At 38.0% G+C, this 20,214-nt stretch overlaps 2 protein-coding genes across 7 annotated transcripts in view; both read right to left on the bottom strand.

The window, feature by feature from the left end:
* LOC147843211 (uncharacterized) overlaps positions 1–20,214 on the bottom strand; it is a 501,869-nt gene that overhangs the window by 15,116 nt on the left and 466,539 nt on the right. The gene's annotated exons all lie outside the window — the stretch shown is intronic.
* Positions 1–20,214, bottom strand: part of LOC137496227 (uncharacterized) — a 336,279-nt gene that overhangs the window by 238,600 nt on the left and 77,465 nt on the right. The window contains exon 6 of one of the 6 annotated variants that reach the window (XM_087261984.2): positions 7,757–9,598. The exons of the other annotated variants lie outside the window; for them this stretch is intronic. Coding sequence (XP_087118110.1) covers positions 9,546–9,598 — 53 coding nt within the window. The 3' untranslated portion in view covers positions 7,757–9,545. Of the gene's footprint in view, positions 1–7,756; positions 9,599–20,214 lie in introns of those variants that run through there. 6 annotated transcript variants of the gene reach the window in all.

Raw genomic sequence — 20,214 nt, 5'->3', positions numbered from 1 at the left:
TGTTAATCCACCATCTACACTTTTCGAAGAGTGGATAAAAGACTTCAAGTCCGCTATGAAAAGTCTGTGGGATGAAATTTTCCGGTAACTGCATGCCACATCTAGCACGAAAGCTTCTGTTTAATCCTTCATAAAATCGCCATAAGCTGTTCACCGTGCAAGTGGCAGCTATTTGTCAAATTGTACACCATCGCAAACAGGCTTACATTGAGTAAACTAATACCGCTACTCATGAAAAGACCGGTATCGCTACATGACGTATGCATAAAATAAGGTACAGTATATGTCAAAAACATCAGTGCAATATTAGACACGACCCGTGAGAACAGCACAGTTATATCAGTTACAGATTCAATCATGTCAAGCAGTGCGTGCAGGGCAGGTTTGCGGTCCGTGTATGCTTTGGTCACTCAGTTTTGTTATAAAAATCTATTTTCTTGTGATAACGTGATTTCGTTGAGACACATTTTCCTCACGCTTGCAAATTTGCATTTTTTTTTTTTTTTTGCTTGTTAGTTTGATTACTGTTGATTTCAAATGCAATAAATATGTTTGTATAAAACTTTGAGTAACTGTGTTTATAAGTTAGACTAAATTTTGGTTGATGCGCCTACATTTTTAAAGTTAGGAGCACCAGTCTTACCCAGCAAAAAGGTTAATTTCGAGCCCTGATAAAGTACTAGAGACACAGACTTAGCTAAAACTACAAGTGCTCTTTAAAAAAAGTGACTTGAGTAGAAGTTGAAGTGCTCTTTAAGCACCATACTTAAGTGGAAGTATCAACACTTTTTGTACTTCAGTATTGCAAGTAGTTTATATCAAAGTTTACTGCTCAAGTACTGAAATTAAAAATACAAGTATTGTGTAACGTCGTTATTAAAAAAAAAAAGCAGTCAAAAGACACCATATTCTTTTGTTTAGTTTAAATATCTTTTGGGGGGGCACGTGATTAAGCAGTATGAAAAGGAACATGGCTTACGATACTGTTTTTCTCTCGCGCTTGAATCACAGATCTGACAGATTATAACAGCTTTAACACACACCTTTTAAAGTTGTGTGTCACAAAAACAATCCGAGTTACAAGGCCAAGGTATCTGACGTGTCCTCCAGCAGGGGTCAGCTTATGTCAGACAGATGAACCCAATCTTTTGATTTGCAAAATGGACAACCTGTACCATAACCACACAAACACAAGGCTATAAAAGCCTTAGATGAAGGCAGTACTTGTAAAATCTACTATTTTGGGCCAACCAATCTAAGTAAAAATCAACTTCTCATATCGTGTCGCAGTAACACTGATTTATGATATCTGACCATTACATTTAGATAGATTAGATAAACAACCATAAAATACGAGACGTCTCGCGAGACTACGGTCGACCAAAAGGTTCAAACGTTAGGCAGATAATCTAACAGAATATAGTCTAGAAATATGAAAAAACAGACGGCGCCTAGCCTCACTCTAGTTACAATAGTAAGGCCTTTAACAGATAGATTTGGAGGTTTTCCAAACTATCTCAGAAGCACTGAGGGAAATCGCTGTTCCGACAGGCGCGATAATATTTCAATCATTTGCATGACGTGCATCTTTGCAAAATCGATTTTGAATATTGTGAACTGCAGTTTAATAGTTACACTAACAGTAGTCATCTGTGTGCTAGGGAATGGCTGAAAGACGTGCGTCCTTCCAGCTGTGGAGAAACAGACAGCCAGCTGCATACACTTTTGGTCATGCTGGTGAGTACAATAAAATCACAGTGGAATGAAAAAATTTGCTTCACAGAAAACGTTTAAAATGACCGCCCGCATTCTCCACCATAATCAGTAGCGAAATTAGCTCAATTTCATGAATCTTAATGAGCAATAATAACCAGCTATCATCAATTATGAATACTCAGAATCAGAGATGTATAAACAGGGCTGAAAATTGCGACCATTTTGGTTGCATATGCGCCTGAAATTTTATATATGCGACCTCAAAATATATTTAGGAGCATTTGTGCGAGTGCATAAAATTGTTGTGTGCGACCACTTTTTGCAGCAATATGCGCGGATTCCGGAGACATTTACGCAGAATGCATCTCTTCACTTGAAACGCGAAGCGCAGTGCTCAGGACTGGTTTAAAACCGTTGTCATGTCAACTTGCTGCAGTAAACAAAGCAAAGTCCGTAATGCTTGCCCCGCCTCCCCGCTCTTCTTATAGGCCCATTGCTCTAGCATTGAAATATCAGCTGTCAATCACTCAGTCAATGCCTTCTGGCTTGGGATGACAGAGAGCACTACTACCGTGAAAAACGTAAAGCGCTGAAAATGACAATGAAGATAACACTGACAGATTTTGATTTTGAAACCATGCCATCTAAAGTTACAAATAATAACACATCTTAGTAGTGATCGTGCTGAATGTTAATCCACCATCTACACTTTTCGAAGAGTGGATAAAAGACTTCAAGTCCGCTATGAAAAGTCTGTGGGATGAAATTTTCCGGTAACTGCGTGCCACATCTAGCACGAAAGCTTCTGTTTAATCCTTCATAAAATCGCCATAAGCTGTTCACCGTGCAAGTGGCAGCTATTTGTCAAATTGTACACCATCGCAAACAGGCTTACATTGAGTAAACTAATACCGCTACTCATGAAAAGACCGGTATCGCTACATGACGTATGCATAAAATAAGGTACAGTATATGTCAAAAACATCAGTGCAATATTAGACACGACCCGTGAGAACAGCACAGTTATATCAGTTACAGATTCAATCATGTCAAGCAGTGCGTGCAGGGCAGGTTTGCGGTCCGTGTATGCTTTGGTCACTCAGTTTTGTTATAAAAATCTATTTTCTTGTGATAACGTGATTTCGTTGAGACACATTTTCCTCACGCTTGCAAATTTGCATTTTTTTTTTTTTTGCTTGTTAGTTTGATTACTGTTGATTTCAAATGCAATAAATATGTTTGTATAAAACTTTGAGTAACTGTGTTTATAAGTTAGACTAAATTTTGGTTGATGCGCCTACATTTTTAAAGTTAGGAGCACCAGTCTTACCCAGCAAAAAGGTTAATTTCGAGCCCTGATAAAGTACTAGAGACACAGACTTAGCTAAAACTACAAGTGCTCTTTAAAAAAAGTGACTTGAGTAGAAGTTGAAGTGCTCTTTAAGCACCATACTTAAGTGGAAGTATCAACACTTTTTGTACTTCAGTATTGCAAGTAGTTTATATCAAAGTTTACTGCTCAAGTACTGAAATTAAAAATACAAGTATTGTGTAACGTCGTTATTAAAAAAAAAAAGCAGTCAAAAGACACCATATTCTTTTGTTTAGTTTAAATATCTTTTGGGGGGGCACGTGATTAAGCAGTATGAAAAGGAACATGGCTTACGATACTGTTTTTCTCTCGCGCTTGAATCACAGATCTGACAGATTATAACAGCTTTAACACACACCTTTTAAAGTTGTGTGTCACAAAAACACTCTGTAATCCACTCAAAACGCTATTGAAGCCCATTTTCGCATTGCAAATTACCGGTTGTAAACGCTGTAAGCGGATGTTCAAAACATTCTACCGGAAGACGCTGGTCGCATGCAGCAACCAAGAAAAAGGTCTATAAATGTAACGAGTAGGGGTGTGAATCTACACTGGTCTGACGGGTTGGTTCGGTTATGATTATCATGCCATCGATTCGGTTCAATTCGATATCTCGGTGCATTGACGATGCTTTCCATACATAATTCTATTTTTTCTTCACAACACAAGATTTTTTTTTTTTTGATCAAAATCTATAAATATATTTATATATTATTTGTAATACAATTTTGTTCTTTAATACAGCAGACCCTTAATTTGACCTGCTCAAAGACAACACTCTTTCTGAAAGTATCAAACAAAACTCCAACACATGCACAGAAGATAGCGTGAGCATTTATAGCTAATAAACTAATGTAAATATCATCCTGCTTGCTTTTAGAGCGCTGACAGGCGAGGTCTAACACCCCTATGATTGGTTATTGTCTTACCCTGCTCAACAGAAAGGGCTGCGATCGGATTTAGAAATTAAATCGCTGTTTACCGATGGCGTGAAAAAACAGCTACGGTTACACTCTATATGCGCATAATACGCGCTTATCACAGGTAATCCGTGAAAGAAACAGTGGAGAAAACTTGTACCACAGGCACGCTCGTGTCTTGATCCACAAGTATCGCTTGAACAGTCAAGTGGAGAGGAAAAATTGACCTCAAAAACAGGTCAGCGGGTCAAATGTCCCAAGTAAGAGAGAGAGAGAGAGAGAGAGAGAGAGGCACAGGTGGATTCTTACAGCATTTCACCCTAGTGGTGAAATAGCGGCTCGTGTGCTGTGCCGCCTTCATTGTAGTAAGAGCGACACTCGGCCTCGCCTCCTTTACCATAGCATTCTACTGCGACATCGCGCATAGGAGATAAATGACGTCAGTGCGTAATAACAGGTTGTGATCTCTTGCTGAACCGATAAAAATTATTTTGACACCCCTAGTAACGAGTAACGACGCAGCACATAAAGAATCTATCGGAGTATTAAACTCATCGAAAATATGTACTGAAGTAAAAGTGGAAGGAGGAGTAAAAAAAACAATACTCCAGTAGAGTACAGATACAGCCTTTTAGTACTTAAGTACAGTAGTGAAGTAGTTCTACTTCGTTGATATACATCTCTGCTCAGAATTAACTTATAGTTACTTTAACAAAATAAATATAACAATGACTTTGCCCGTTCGTCTGAGCGGACTCTGTAATTATTCATTAGTTTAGAAAGAGAATTATAACTACCTCTTGTAAAGTAGCTGAATAGTTTAGAACTTTTAGGAAACTTGTTCAAGTAAAGCTTGTAGCAAGGCTCCAACGTTAAATTGACCTTTTCTGTGAGGCAAAACATCCACAATCCAACGTGGTTATAGCATGACTTATTGACCAGTCTAACATATATAAATTACTAGGCTGACAGGGTCATCAGCTGGGGGAAAATGTACAGGCCAGACGTTGGTCCTTTTAAAAACCACTGTGGGCCAGACACTGTGATGTTGAACTAGGGTGGCTATATAATAGTTGATTTCTACGTTACGCTAAACGATAGCGCTACGATAAGCTAAACAAAACAGCATAGCACTCGAACAAATGAGTGTACAGAGAAACATAGAGGTTCTACAGAGGGTCTATTGACCTTATTCTAAAATGCGGAAGTGCGCCTGTTTTCACGATTGTTTCAGAACTTCCGCATCAGTCGCCTATGGGAAAAATGACTAGGAATATTAAACGGCGGAAAACGGTCAAACTACTTACTCTACAAACAAATGTTTGCATTACTATACCGACTAAGTAGAATAATATAATAGGAAAATATCAGTTTGCAACTGATACAACGAGACCGGAAGTCTTGAGCCAAAAAGATTCAAATGGCTGCGCCCGCTCGTCGGCAAAGAATAACGTGAATAGTCCTATTGTGGTTCAGGTTCAGACTAGGCTTTACATGCTTCTTGACCTTTGATGGTGAGTTAAAAGGCATCCAGATGAAAATCGCAATGATGAGCTATCTGGCTAGACTTTCCCCAACGCCTACTGCAGTTACGATCAGGTTACTTGCACACACTGCAACCAGATGCAAACTCTCAAACAGTATGGGCCTCTAGCACAACACGTAACACTCAATGAGGTCACCGACCACTTGGCACGATTCAAAATTGGGTTTCGCCTGAAGATTCCGGTGCCACTCTAGGCCCACAGTGTTTTCCCCACCATTATATTGGGGGGGGGGGCTTCCCGCCCCCCTTGAGGTCAAGTTAATTGTATTTTATACATAGCACCAGATCACAACTTCTTTTAATAAACGAGCTAAATAGCCGTATGTAATGTCTTATTTACACAACGGCATGTGATTTCGGTCTCTACATGGTCGCTCCATTACATATTTCTGCTCTCTGAATCGCCCACAGTGGAGTTCTACACAGCCACTGTATGCTGTATGGGAATGAAACTGTGTGCCACGTTTGACAGGACCCAAGACGCACGTGCACTTACGTATATTATGCATAGCCTGCAGCAGCCAAAACAAAGGTAAATGATGGCCCAATCCCAATTTTATTTTTTTGTACCCCTACCCCTTCCCCTTGGCCCTTAAAACCGAGGGTGAAGGGGAAGGGCTTCAAAACGTACCCCTAAGAATTGGGACAGCACTACAGCACCTGCACTCGTCATCATATGTCATCGCCATCTCTGATACGATATGAGATTAGAAAATATGAGATTAGACGATCGCGACTGCTGTAGTTATTCCAGTCGAGTTATTTATTGGTATTTATCTTCAGGAAATCACTGAAGGCATATGTTGTGTTATCATAACGGTCTGATGCGACACTAAGATCATAATACTGCGCATTTAACACAGTGGCCATATTTATCTATGTAAACACAGCAAAAACAACATTAACATTATAGCAGACACCGTAAAAAGCCCAATCCTGGCCATTAGACTTTTCGACAGAGTATTCGAGTGTCATCGAGTGACAGAATGCTGTGGGACTGCTATACAGGAGTTATGATTATGGACTATAGATTGCGAAATTTACTGGTTTTTATTTTAGCGGGGTTTTTTTTTTAAAGCATGAAGGTAAAACACCTACGTCGTCAGGAATATATTCAAACATGTGTTTGTTTTTTGTAAACATTTGTAATTTGTAACAACAAAATACTAATTTGTGGATCTCCTTACTTCCGGGTGTAACTATCTGCCGTTGTGGCTGGTGTGTTCTGGGAAATTTTCTGATCCCTTGGTTTCGAGTGTGGTCCTGAAAAATCTTTGTTCAAGGGGCTATTCACCCCTTCCCCTTAGCCCTACGCCTTCAAGCTAAAGAGAATTGGGACACCCCTACCCCTTGACGCGCAAAACGAGGGGAAGGGGCAAGGGGAAGGGCTACAGGGTAGAATTGGGAGTGGGCCAATGTGTGGGGGCGTAAGTAATGTGCTCGGTCGCAGCAGCTAAAGTATATACAGATGCGATGGGACCTCTGTTTAGTTTATTAGCGTGACCCGCGCGAGTGATGCATACTTTGTTGCAAGTGCAGTCATTGTATCTCCAGTGTTTTGAGCTGCTGTGACGCGTTCTCCCCCATCCTGCGTCTCATCCAACCTGACCTCTCCCAGAAGCTCCGCGAGTCTCCCGCAAATTTATACCGGCCCTGTGATCCCCCAAAATAAGTTATAATACTCGGAAATCACGGCGACGAGAGTGAATGTGCAAGACAACAGATCGCGAGAGGCACAGTATTGTTCTAAGCATTAATTGCATAGAGCAGTAAAGATATCGCGAGTGCAAATCCCTCTATCTCTGAGTGATCTGCTGTTATTAGTTGGAGACCAGCAAAACATTTGAACGGTCCTGCATGTATTTAGGCCTCTTTACATATATAACAATTGAAAGTTCTGTTTTGACTATATTGCAAGTTCACTAAAAGCTGGCTGGAACTATTAGATACAATTTGTTTTGTTTTTTTACATGAATATTTAATTATATACATTTTTGTAATACACTCATTGCTATAAACAGTAGTTTATAGACCTCTTTCCTTTTAGTAAAGAAGTTTTAGACTCATAGGTGTGCATTTTAATTTTAATGCATCAAACATGCGCTCCAAACTTGTTCTTGGTTGAGTCATGTTGAATTCTTCTTTTATCATTTGCAGTGTTTCCAAAATGCATTGTAATTTTTCATCACAATTTTTATATCTGTGTTATATTATTTTCTGTGGCGGTTTATTCCGCTGTGGTGACCCCTGATAACCAAGGGACTACGCCAGAGTAAAATTAATGGATGAACTATTTTTTATAAAGCTGCTTCTGGCCATGACACGCTCACACCTGGTTATAAGATGGTTATAAGAGACGTGTTTAAGGTACTATATGCAGCATCCTTCATTTGTTCTCTTAGGTAAGGCTAGATCTTCTCTTAAGGTTCATACTTAGAGGAAGATGTGCTCAAAGCATTATAAAGCTTGAAGCATTAGAATCGGTGTTCAGTATTAGCCGATCACCATGACAAGAAATGGGTACTCAATGATATCAGCTGCAAAAATCCTGATCGGAGCAGCCCTAGCTTTAACCCAACTTGGCTGTCAGAGCAGCAATACTCCCCCTGGCTCCACAAGACTGATCTTGGTAAGTCAGTAAATACACCCTTAGGAAAAAGAAGTATACTTAAGTAAAGGTCAAGTATAAAAGTATACTTTATTTAGTAAGTATTTAACCCCAAGAAACACTGCAATGACAAAAGCTGCACACTTTGTGGGAAAAAAAAAAAAAACGATATAAAAATAAATTAACATTTTTAGCCAGTACAGTTGTACACTTCAAATAATTTTTTGTTTATTTATTTATTTTTTTACTGCTGTCGTTAAAAGAAACAAATTTACACCTCGACTCTTTGGCTGCACTTACACTGCAGATCTTGATGGTTACTTCCGATTTTGTGACTGTATCTGATTTTTTTGATGACCTGCTAATATAATCTTTTAAAAGTGACTCGTTTCCGATCGCCTACATTTACAGAGCACACGGCAAAGACGCAATTAGCTGAAAAAAAAGAGCGGGCGCTGACTAACAGCTGATAATTTAAGAGTGCTCTTTTCCCTATTCCTGTATGGAATCTGTTCGCAGCTTTTGACAAGCTGTTTTACTATAGTTTATGACAGAAAGGTTCTCATTTGTACATTTTCCTTTAATTTATGCCTTTTTTAAACCTTTAGGCATCTTAATGTAATGTCCCATACGAGATTTATGCACGTGATGTAGCTATGCACCAGTTTTATATTAGTTTATATTGGTTACATAGCGGACATTCCACTCTCTCGCTCTCATGCTTAAATGCCTGTGCTATATGACAAAATAAAAGCTGTTTAAGTCCTCGTGTATGAGATTTAAGGTTTGGGATTCTGCTGAAGTCTGTCCTGAAAAAAAAGTGTCAGACTTGACGTCATTCGCTACGATTTTTATTGATGCACGACTCTCATTGACAGGTGAAAATCCGATCACCCTGCTTAAACTGCAGACACGAAAACAGAGATCCGATTCATATCGGATAAATTTCCACATATGAACAAGCCCTGAATCTGATTTGAGTAAATCGGAATCCATGTGATTTATCCCTGCTCACAAGTACATGGGCCATATCAGATCTGTGCCACATGGAAGAAAACAATCGGAATTGAGTCACTTGAACAGTGCAGTGTAAATGCGGCCTTTGTGTCGGTGTCAGTCCGAACAGATACGCCGCGCCACGCCGAGACGAGACCCCCCACCCTAAAACTGTAAACCTAGGGGAAACACTGGCCTTTAAAGTGAGGTTGCCAATCTCACTTAGGCGGGCACACGTGTGGAATCATGACAGGGTAATTAACCAAGATTGACCGAATGCCAGCTGACACGGTAGATCCTACTTGGAGTACGTTGTTGCTGATGCCTCACTGCGGTTTGCAATCCGAGTTACAAGGCCAAGGTATCTGACGTGTCCTCCAGCAGGGGTCAGCTTATGTCAGACAGATGAACCCAATCTTTTGATTTGCAAAATGGACAACCTGTACCATAACCACACAAACACAAGGCTATAAAAGCCTTAGATGAAGGCAGTACTTGTAAAATCTACTATTTTGGGCCAACCAATCTAAGTAAAAATCAACTTCTCATATCGTGTCGCAGTAACACTGATTTATGATATCTGACCATTACATTTAGATAGATTAGATAAACAACCATAAAATACGAGACGTCTCGCGAGACTACGGTCGACCAAAAGGTTCAAACGTTAGGCAGATAATCTAACAGAATATAGTCTAGAAATATGAAAAAACAGACGGCGCCTAGCCTCACTCTAGTTACAATAGTAAGGCCTTTAACAGATAGATTTGGAGGTTTTCCAAACTATCTCAGAAGCACTGAGGGAAATCGCTGTTCCGACAGGCGCGATAATATTTCAATCATTTGCATGACGTGCATCTTTGCAAAATCGATTTTGAATATTGTGAACTGCAGTTTAATAGTTACACTAACAGTAGTCATCTGTGTGCTAGGGAATGGCTGAAAGACGTGCGTCCTTCCAGCTGTGGAGAAACAGACAGCCAGCTGCATACACTTTTGGTCATGCTGGTGAGTACAATAAAATCACAGTGGAATGAAAAAATTTGCTTCACAGAAAACGTTTAAAATGACCGCCCGCATTCTCCACCATAATCTGTAGCTAAATTAGCTCAATTTCATGAATCTTAATGAGCAATAATAACCAGCTATCATCAATTATGAATACTCAGAATCAGAGATGTATAAACAGGGCTGAAAATTGCGACCATTTTGGTTGCATATGCGCCTGAAATTTTATATATGCGACCTCAAAATATATTTGGGAGCATTTGTGCGAGTGCATAAAATTGTTGTGTGCGACCACTTTTTGCTGCAATATGCGCGGATTCCGGAGACATTTACGCAGAATGCATCTCTTCACTTGAAACGCGAAGCGCAGTGCTCAGGACTGGTTTAAAACCGTTGTCATGTCAACTTGCTGCAGTAAACAAAGCAAAGTCCGTAATGCTTGCCCCGCCTCCCCGCTCTTCTTATAGGCCCATTGCTCTAGCATTGAAATATCAGCTGTCAATCACTCAGTCAATGCCTTCTGGCTTGGGATGACAGAGAGCACTACTACCGTGAAAAACGTAAAGCGCTGAAAATGACAATGAAGATAACACTGACAGATTTTGATTTTGAAACCATGCCATCTAAAGTTACAAATAATAACACATCTTAGTAGTGATCGTGCTGAATGTTAATCCACCATCTACACTTTTCGAAGAGTGGATAAAAGACTTCAAGTCCGCTATGAAAAGTCTGTGGGATGAAATTTTCCGGTAACTGCGTGCCACATCTAGCACGAAAGCTTCTGTTTAATCCTTCATAAAATCGCCATAAGCTGTTCACCGTGCAAGTGGCAGCTATTTGTCAAATTTAACACCACGTACACCATCGCAAACAGGCTTACATTGAGTAAACTAATACCGCTACTCATGAAAAGACCGGTATCGCTACATGACGTATGCATAAAATAAGGTACAGTATATGTCAAAAACATCAGTGCAATATTAGACTCGACCCGTGAGAACAGCACAGTTATATCAGTTACAGATTCAATCATGTCAAGCAGTGCGTGCAGGGCAGGTGTGCGGTCCGTGTATGCTTTGGTCACTCAGTTTTGTTATAAAAATCTATTTTCTTGTGATGACGGGATTTCGTTGAGACACATTTTCCTAACGCTTGCAAATTTGCAAAATTGCATTTTTTTTTTTGATTGTTTGATTACTGTTGATTTCAAATGCAATAAATATGTTTGTATTAAACTTGTTGTAAAGGTGCTTATAAGTGCGAAATTTTGGCTGATGTTATTATTAGGGTTCATGCAGATATCATGATGTCAAATTTAAGACTTTTTAAGACCTTTGTAAGAACAGTAAGTATTAAATTTAAGACCTATAATGCAATATCAAAAACACACAAACACAAAGAGAAAATGCTAAATCACAAAATTAGTGGTAAAATAAATGTATTCAAATTGAACAGTACTAAATACAGGTTAGATGCACCACTGAACTACAGAAAAAAAAAAAAAAAAACATCTTAAGGGCTAATTTATACTTTCGCCTGGCGCCACATCGCGCACCTCACGAAACGGTTGAGTCTTTTATAACTGACACATTCACTATTGAGATATTCTTTTAAATAACAGGGGGCGGTCAAAGGAAACAGACAGTAAAATCAGACAGATAAACAGAGTAGTGGAAAGTTTCAGAAAGTAGGTCATATCATTAATATCATTCAAGATTTTTAAACTAATTATTTTTTATTATTTTTTAAAAATTTATTACAAAGATTTTTATAACCTTTCAAGATTTTTTTTTTTAAATCAAATTTTTTTTTAATCTAAATGATGCAGCACTTGCTTTTGTTCATATCTAGGACAGTTCTACCAATTAGAGTTAAGTATTAATTGCAACAGAACTTGGGTTGCTCTACAATTATATTGTTTTATCACAGCAAGAAAAAAAGTATACTCACTAAAAATACAGACGTTTTTTCTATATTTTATTTTTCCCACTCTGTGCTCTGTAAAACATTATTTAGGAAATATAAAAAAAGAACAAAAAATGCAAAAGGGGTGAATAATTAGGACTTCAACTGTATCAAAGCCATAATTTGTTACTTAATTTTAGTTTGTAACTTGTAAATTGTTTTAAATTCAAAATTGTAATATAAGCCTATACATTAGTGTAAAACCTAGATGGTTGGCACGGTGGCCCAGTGGTTAGCACTGTTGCCTCACAGCAAGAACGTCTCTGGTTCTAGTCCTTACCAAGCCAGCCGACAATTCTGTGCGGAGTTTACACGTTCTCCCCGTGCCCACATGGATTTCCCCCAGGTTCTCTGGTTTCCTCCCACCGTCAAAAAACATGCAACCTAAGTTAATTGACTAATCCAAATTGGCATCATAGACATGCTCCTAGTAAATGGTTATCTCTTAAGAGCAATCACTATCTGTTCATTAGCTACTACAGCAGGGGAGTTCTCGAGATCTACCTGAGCTCAAACTACCCTCTCGCTTTGTGAAGGGGAGGGAGCCCCTGGCTCGAGGATCTTATGAGCTCAGGACTCTCTCCTGGGACAGCATGAAAAACAAGCTTTATAAACCAGGACTCAAAATTGCGACCATTTTGGTCGCATAAGTGCCCGAAATTTTATCTCACATGCGCAGATTTGGAAGACATTCACGCAGAATGCATCTTTGCCCTTGAAACACGAATTGCAGTGCTCAGTTTTAATGGTTTAAAACAGTTGTCATGTCAACTTGCTGCAATAAACAAAGCCAAGTCCGTAATGATTGCCCCGCTTTTGCGCTCTTCTTATAGGCCCACTGCTCTAGCACTGAAATATCAGCTGTCAATCACTCAGTCAATACCTTCTGGCTTGGGATGACAGGGAGAGCTACTACGGTAAAAAAAAATTGTAGCACGAGAGGTTCTCTTTAATTCTTCAATTAATCACCAGATGCTGTCTGCCGTGCAGAGTGGCAGCTATATGTAAAATGTACTAACAACACATACACCATCGCAAACAGGCTTGCACTGAGAAAACTAATACCGCTACACATGAAAAGACCGGTATTGCTATTAACATGACATATGCATATAATAGGGTACAGAACATGTCAAAAGCATCAGTGCAATATCAGACAACACCCGTGTGAACAGCACAGTTATATCATTAACAGATTCATTCATGTCAAGCAGTGCATGCAGGGTCCGTGTCCGGTCCGTGTATCTTTTAAAAATGTATTTTCTTGTGATAACGGGATTTCGTTGAGACATTTTTTTTTCACGCAAGCATATATATATTTTTTGCTTGTTAGTTTGATTAGTGTTGATTTCAAATGCAACAAATCTGTTTGTATAAAATTTGTAGTAACGTTGCTTATAATTGGTGGGTGCGACTAAATTTTGGCTGATGCGACTAAATTTTTTAAGTTAGGAGCACCGGTGCTACCAAGCAAAAATTAATTTTGAGCCCTGTAAACAATCATCAGTTTAGTGTGAAGTCTGGAAATAATATTTGAATGGATTGTTAGACTTCTTTGTGTGTTTTACAAATGTTTTGTTTTACTAGTACTTGAGTGTATTTACTTATATAAAACATAAATTAATAATTGGGCGGTTTAAATGCTGAATAATTGTGATAATATGACATGTCTTTCAGCGGAGTTAAGTTGGTTTTGTTTTTGAAAAAAAAAAAAAAAAACGAAAAAATTAGCACTTTTCCGACGGTTCCTTACTGAGAGCTCTGCTCAGCTTGAGCTCTCCTGGCTAAACGCATATTGCGACTGTTTAAACGGAGCAATGCTCATAATATTGAGAAAAAAAGAAAAAGACAGCTGAGAAACAAAATCTGCTTTGTCTTTTTGTAGGAAACACAGATTAGATCTTTTTAGGGTAAGAGTTTTCTGAGTTAATGCCGTCTGTCGCTAAATGTGTCAGGAATACCGAAAACAAACAAACTGAACCCCACTGTATTTCTCTGGCTTAGCGCCAGACACAAAACACCAGCACCAGGTATATCACGGTAGCAACCATCTTGTTCTGTACCTCACTTGACTAGTAACCATAGTAACGGGTGCGCACGCTTTCACACTTTCTGCTAGGACGTGAAGCACGAGGTGCACTCAATGTTACGCTGCATGAATTTTTAATTAGCCTACATTAGTAACAGTGAATTTTGTTACAGTATAAACTTAATCTTAGGAAAGGCAAAAATAAATAAATAAATTAGGACCTTTGTAACGAAATTCAAGACTTTGTATACCAAATTCAAGGCCTTCATTTGACATGATCAAATTTAAGACTTTTTCAATGCTTTTAGGACCCTGCAGGTAATCTGATAATTGATCCAACAGAAGAAACACAAGATTCACTTAGGAAATATTAATTATTATTAAATAAACTAATTAATGCGCACACTCAATTCCTTATTCACAGACTACGACAAGAACACTTTGATCTTAGTAACAAATCTGGTAAATATCTGGCTAATCAAATTAAACACAATAAATAAAATTTGATAAACCAGATTTTTCAAAAATTTTACAATAAATTATATTCCTACAAAAAAAAACATCCCAGGATAACAAAAATTCATTTCTCAACAACATCAACTTACCTCAACTAATCGAACAGCAAGTAAATACTTGAAAAAAAAATTGAATCCCCTTTATCAGAACAAGAAATTTCTAATGCTCTTAAACTTATGCCTAATAATAAATCACCAGGTCCTGATGGTTTCCCAGTTTTACAAACACTTTTGGTCTATTTTATCACCACTTTTCATCCGGTTGATAAATGAATTGAAGCAAAAATCAAAACATCAAAATACCATGAACTAGAGCTGCACGATTCTGTCTAAAATGAGAATTGCGTTTTTTTTGTTTGTTTTTTTTTTTTGCTTAAAATAAAGATAACGATTTTCTCATAATTCTGTAGATGTAAAATAAAGGTATGGTAAAAAACAAACATATGGCACAACCTCGATAATAATATTATGTGTAGGTCTACTGGCTTCTATAAATAATTCTATTCTACTTATAATAATTCTGATGTTGAATTATTATGTTTGAGATATATGCTTGCAATCTGTCATATTAAACAATTTAATTCACTGGTAAAATCAGACATTTGCCATTATCAGATTATATTCAACAATATATAGGCTAAAGTACTTATACTAACATTGTAAACATTTATTTTCATGCACAACTGTGGGTTGCTTGGTGCTGTTATGGTGTGCTTGCCGTAATCATAACTCTAAAATGCGATATGATCATTTAAATGATGTGCACACTTTCAGTTTCATTCTAACTGCTAAGTGCTTATTCATACTTGGCGCGCGGCTCCAAAACGATCACTCTGTGCTACAAATTGAATATTATTTACAACTATATTACCTGTTACTCGCAACATATGCAGGTTCTGTTCACTAAAGTAGGCGCGCACGCGTCTATCATTAAGTAGAGCGCGTGCGCGTGCCCTCTCTGATAACAGCTCACGTTCAGCAGCACACATCACGTGTGATTTCCCGATCGCAAAAACATCATTATATTAAGAGAAAAATGACATTTTTAGGTGAATTATACCTTATGAATACAGTATGTGACTCATTCAACATCATTTGGAGGTGTCCATGTCACTGAGCAACATGTGTGAAACAATGACTCGTGCAGCTGCCTTTTCTTCTCTCCTGAACTTGAAAATATGATTGGCAGAATCGTAGAAATGCTGAATTAAGATTGTCTAGGGCAGGGGTGTCAAACTCAATTCCTGGAGGGCCGAAGCCCTGCACAGTTTAGTTCCAACCCTGCTCCAACACACCTGTAGGTTTCAAACAAGCTTGAAGGACTCAATTAGTTTGATCAGGTGTGTTTAATTAGGGTTGGAACTAAACTGTGCAGAGCTGCGGCCCTTTTGGAACTGAGTTTGACACCTGTGGTCTAGGGCAGTGGTTCCCAACCTGGGGTCCGCGCCCCCCTAAGGGGGGCGCCAGAGTTCACAGGGGGGGCGCGGGAGAGGATAAGTATTGAGGTAGAAAAAGGCATGAAAATGCTCCACTATTATAAAGGGCTTTGCAATTAATCGAAAATCCGATTTAGATTTCGGTTTCAAACGATTATAAAAAAGCATTAATCGAGATAATTGATTATTGCATCATATTTCGCCACAGTTGTACACGTGTTGCTCTAAAAAGCGCGAAAGAGCTTATGTGTGTGTGCAGCACGATCACGCAGTCAGAAGCAGTGGCCGGTCAGCATTCATTCTCATTCACACACTGAGATGAGCAGAGGAGCGCAGACATCTAAAGTCATCTTAACGTGAGCGCTTTAATGGTCAAATAGGTGTCAAAACGCGGTGTTTAGTGATTATTTACATTAACCCTCATTTGTGTAATAAACAAACGAGTTGAGGATCAAAAGACGTGAAAGAGAAACCATTAAAGATACAGCGCGCTATAATCCTTCTGCCGCCTGTTTTTATCATTATTAAACAAACATAACGAGAAAACCCTCGCTGCTCTTAACTGAAGGACTGCTGTAGCTAAAGTGTTTTTCTTACAGTGAAGTTGCTTAAAGCACAGTTTGTTTCATATTTTTATTCTATTGTATTTATTTCTCTTTCCTTTGCAGGGTGGAAAATAACTGTATGTATACAGTTGAAGTCAGAATTATTAGCCCTCTTGAATATAAGCAAACCTTTTCCTGCCCAATTTCTGTTTCATGGAAAGATTTTTTTATTAACTTATTTCTGAACATAATAGTTTTGATATCTCATTTCTAATTACTGATTTCTTTTTGTCTTTGCTATAATGACAGCACATAATATTTTACTAGATATTTTTCAAAATACAAGCATTCAGATTAAAGTGCAGTTCAAAGGCTTAATTAGAGTAATAAGGCAAGTCATTATAACGGTAGTTTATCCTGCAGACAATCAAAATTATATATTGCTTAAGGGGGCTAATAATATTGACCTTAAATTGGTTTCAAAATATTTTAACCTGTCTTTATTCTAGCTAAAATAAAACAAATAGAAGAAAAAATATTATAGGAAATACTGTTAAAACTCCTTGCTCTGTTAAACATAATTTGGGAAATATTTATAAAAAACAAAAAATCTCAGGAGCGCTAATAATTTTGACTTTAACTGGCAATCGTTTTGAATAATCGTGATTACAATTATGACCAAAATAATCATGATTATGATTTTTCCCAAAATCGAGCAGCCCTACTATTATATATGTATTTTTAAGTACCAAAAAAAAAAATCTAAACACATGCTTAAAATTCCAACATAATAGTGAAAATAATTAAAATAAATAACTTTAAATAATTATTTAAATTTTGCTCACTCGCGCAATCTGCTTGTCAACGTGTCGTAAAGGCAAAATCAAAACAAAAATGGCAGACAAACGTAAATGCAGTGATTCTTCAGAGGCGAAGAAAAAGATTAGACAGTATGACAAAGCCTACCTAAATTTTGGTTTCATTGAATATATTAATATTACACAAACACACACACACACACACACACACACACACACACACACACATATATATATATATATATATATATATATATATATACACACAGTACATGTGTGCGTGCGTGCGTGCGTGCGTGTGTATTTATATGGTGGGGGGGCTCCAATGTTTGTATATGTTCATGGGGGGGGCCCCAAAGAAAAAGGTTGGGAACCACTGGTCTAGGGGGTCGAATCGAGATCGCGATCTTTTAACGATTAATTGTGCAGCTCTACCATGAACACAGCCACAATTGTACTCCTCCTCAAACCCAATAAAGACCCAACATTACTATTAAGCTATCATCCAATTTCACTAATCAACATAGACACTTAAATAATTGTTAAAGCACTTTCTCATAGAATTAAAAAAAAAATCATGCCATCTATAATCCATCCGTCTCGTAAACCTAATACACCACTTATCATTAAACAAACACAAATCTATCACAGTAACCCCTGACACAGAAAAAGCCTTTGACAAAATAAACTAGAAATTCCTGTTTTCCACATTAGAGAGGTTTGGTTTTGGGACATCACCCTCAGCTACCGTCATTACTCATGGACTAACATCACGCAGCTTCACTCTACACCGGGGAACTAGACAAGAATGCCCACTCTGTCCCTCTCTATTCACCATATTCATAGAATATGCACATACAGCATTAGACACATACAGCATTAGAAGTAATTGCTACTTAGAAAATTTACAAATCAAATCATCAATTAAATCAAAACTACTTAACCAATCAATTAATCTAGACCTCCCCCCTCAAACCACAGTTTATTAATATATCTTCTACCAAAAATTGCTCTCCCAAATAAACAAAATTATATAACAATCATACAACTAATTAGTTATACAATCGCTATCCACTACTTCCAATGCTGCATTCTGGACTCAAATTTGCAAAAACATATACTCCATGACTAAAAAGGCTAACTTACAACGTATACAGTATAAAGTACTTTAACTGGGCAGAAATTATTTAAAATGGGTCAGAAATATGCTCACATTGCACACAAAACACCCCATACACGTATCTTCACGCCTTGCAATGCACTTCAATTAAAACATTTTGGGAAAAGGTTACTGATTCACTCTCTAACTTTATGAGATGTCACATCCCACTGTGTCCCTCACTCTGTATATTAGGCGACATATCCACAATAGATATAAATCAATCAAATGGCCAGTTTCTACTGGTGGCTCTAACTATCGCCAAAAAAACTATCCTCATGAACTGGAAATCAAGAAATACTATTCACATCTTACACTGGAAAAAAGTATTAACAGAATACATCTCCATTAAAGATCCTGTTTGCCTGAATTAATTCGCCAACAACACCTACATCAGTAGACAAACAAGAGGGAAGGGGGGAGAGGGGGTCGGGTAGAGGTAGAAACTGTGTCTGATATTAAATAAAAATGAATAAATTTAAAGGTAAAAAAAACTTGTATTAAATTTATTAGGATTTGCCCACAATGTAATTCGGTTTTTATGTACTTTTTTATTTTCCCTCTTGTTCTTTTCAATCTCTTATTTTTGTCTCTAAAATCTATTATTATTATTATTATTATTATTATTATTATTAGTAGTAGTAGTAGTAGTAGTAGTATATATTTTTTTCTTGTCTTTCAGTGGATCCAACAACAGATTAAAAAATAACCATTATTTGGAAAAAAAAAAAAAAACACTCCTAAAGACCCCTACTTACATGTACTACGTTCATAGGGTAAGTGTGACGTGGGCATAGCAGCCTGGTAGGGCTGTAACGATACACGATATAAAATCGAAATCGCGACACTCAGATCTACGATCCTGTGTCGCGGTGTGATAAGGAAGAATCGCGACACACCCACCCCGTGACTACCTTTCCAATAACGTCACGCGTGCCTGCAAAAGTTGAGCTAATTAACACTTTTTTCATTCGACATTACAAGCACTGCTCCGTTTAAGCCCTCGCAATATTTAGCCGGGAGAGCTCGCACGGAGCTCTTAGTAAGGGACCGTCTGAATGTGTCAGGGATATCAAAAACAAAACCAACTTAACCCCGCTTGACAACCGACAACGCCAGAAACATTGCCAATGGTGTCAAAGCGGCCGGAATTTCAGCGCATATACGATGATTTGCTCACACTGTTAATGTGGCTGCGCAGAAGGGATGGGCATTTACCAATGTCAGGTAACAGCGCAAACTTTTCTGTAACCGTGCTGTGCACTTTGTGTTTGAACCTTTGAGAGTGCTGACTGACAGGTGCGTGAGGTCAGAAAACACGACGAAGCTTTAAGTTAAGATGAACACAGTTTCTATAGTTATACTTTATTTAGAGATAAAGGTATATGGCTCTGCATATAATCACTCTATCTTGCTGGAGTTTATGGCCGTTTCACTTTACTTCAGGACGCATTGACCGCTCTGATGGTCTAATCGTTGTTTTAAGTTATCCAAAGCTGTATGAATATACATATCTTGAATATCACAATAGTATTAAATATTACAATTGTAACAACACAGACAGCAACACTTTGCACA

The sequence above is a fragment of the Danio rerio genome, chromosome 7 (genome assembly GCF_052040795.2).
Source record: "Danio rerio strain M-AB ecotype USA chromosome 7, GRCz13ab, whole genome shotgun sequence".
NCBI classification, from domain to species: Eukaryota; Metazoa; Chordata; class Actinopteri; order Cypriniformes; family Danionidae; genus Danio; species Danio rerio.
This window is presented reverse-complemented; position numbering and strand designations above follow the sequence as displayed.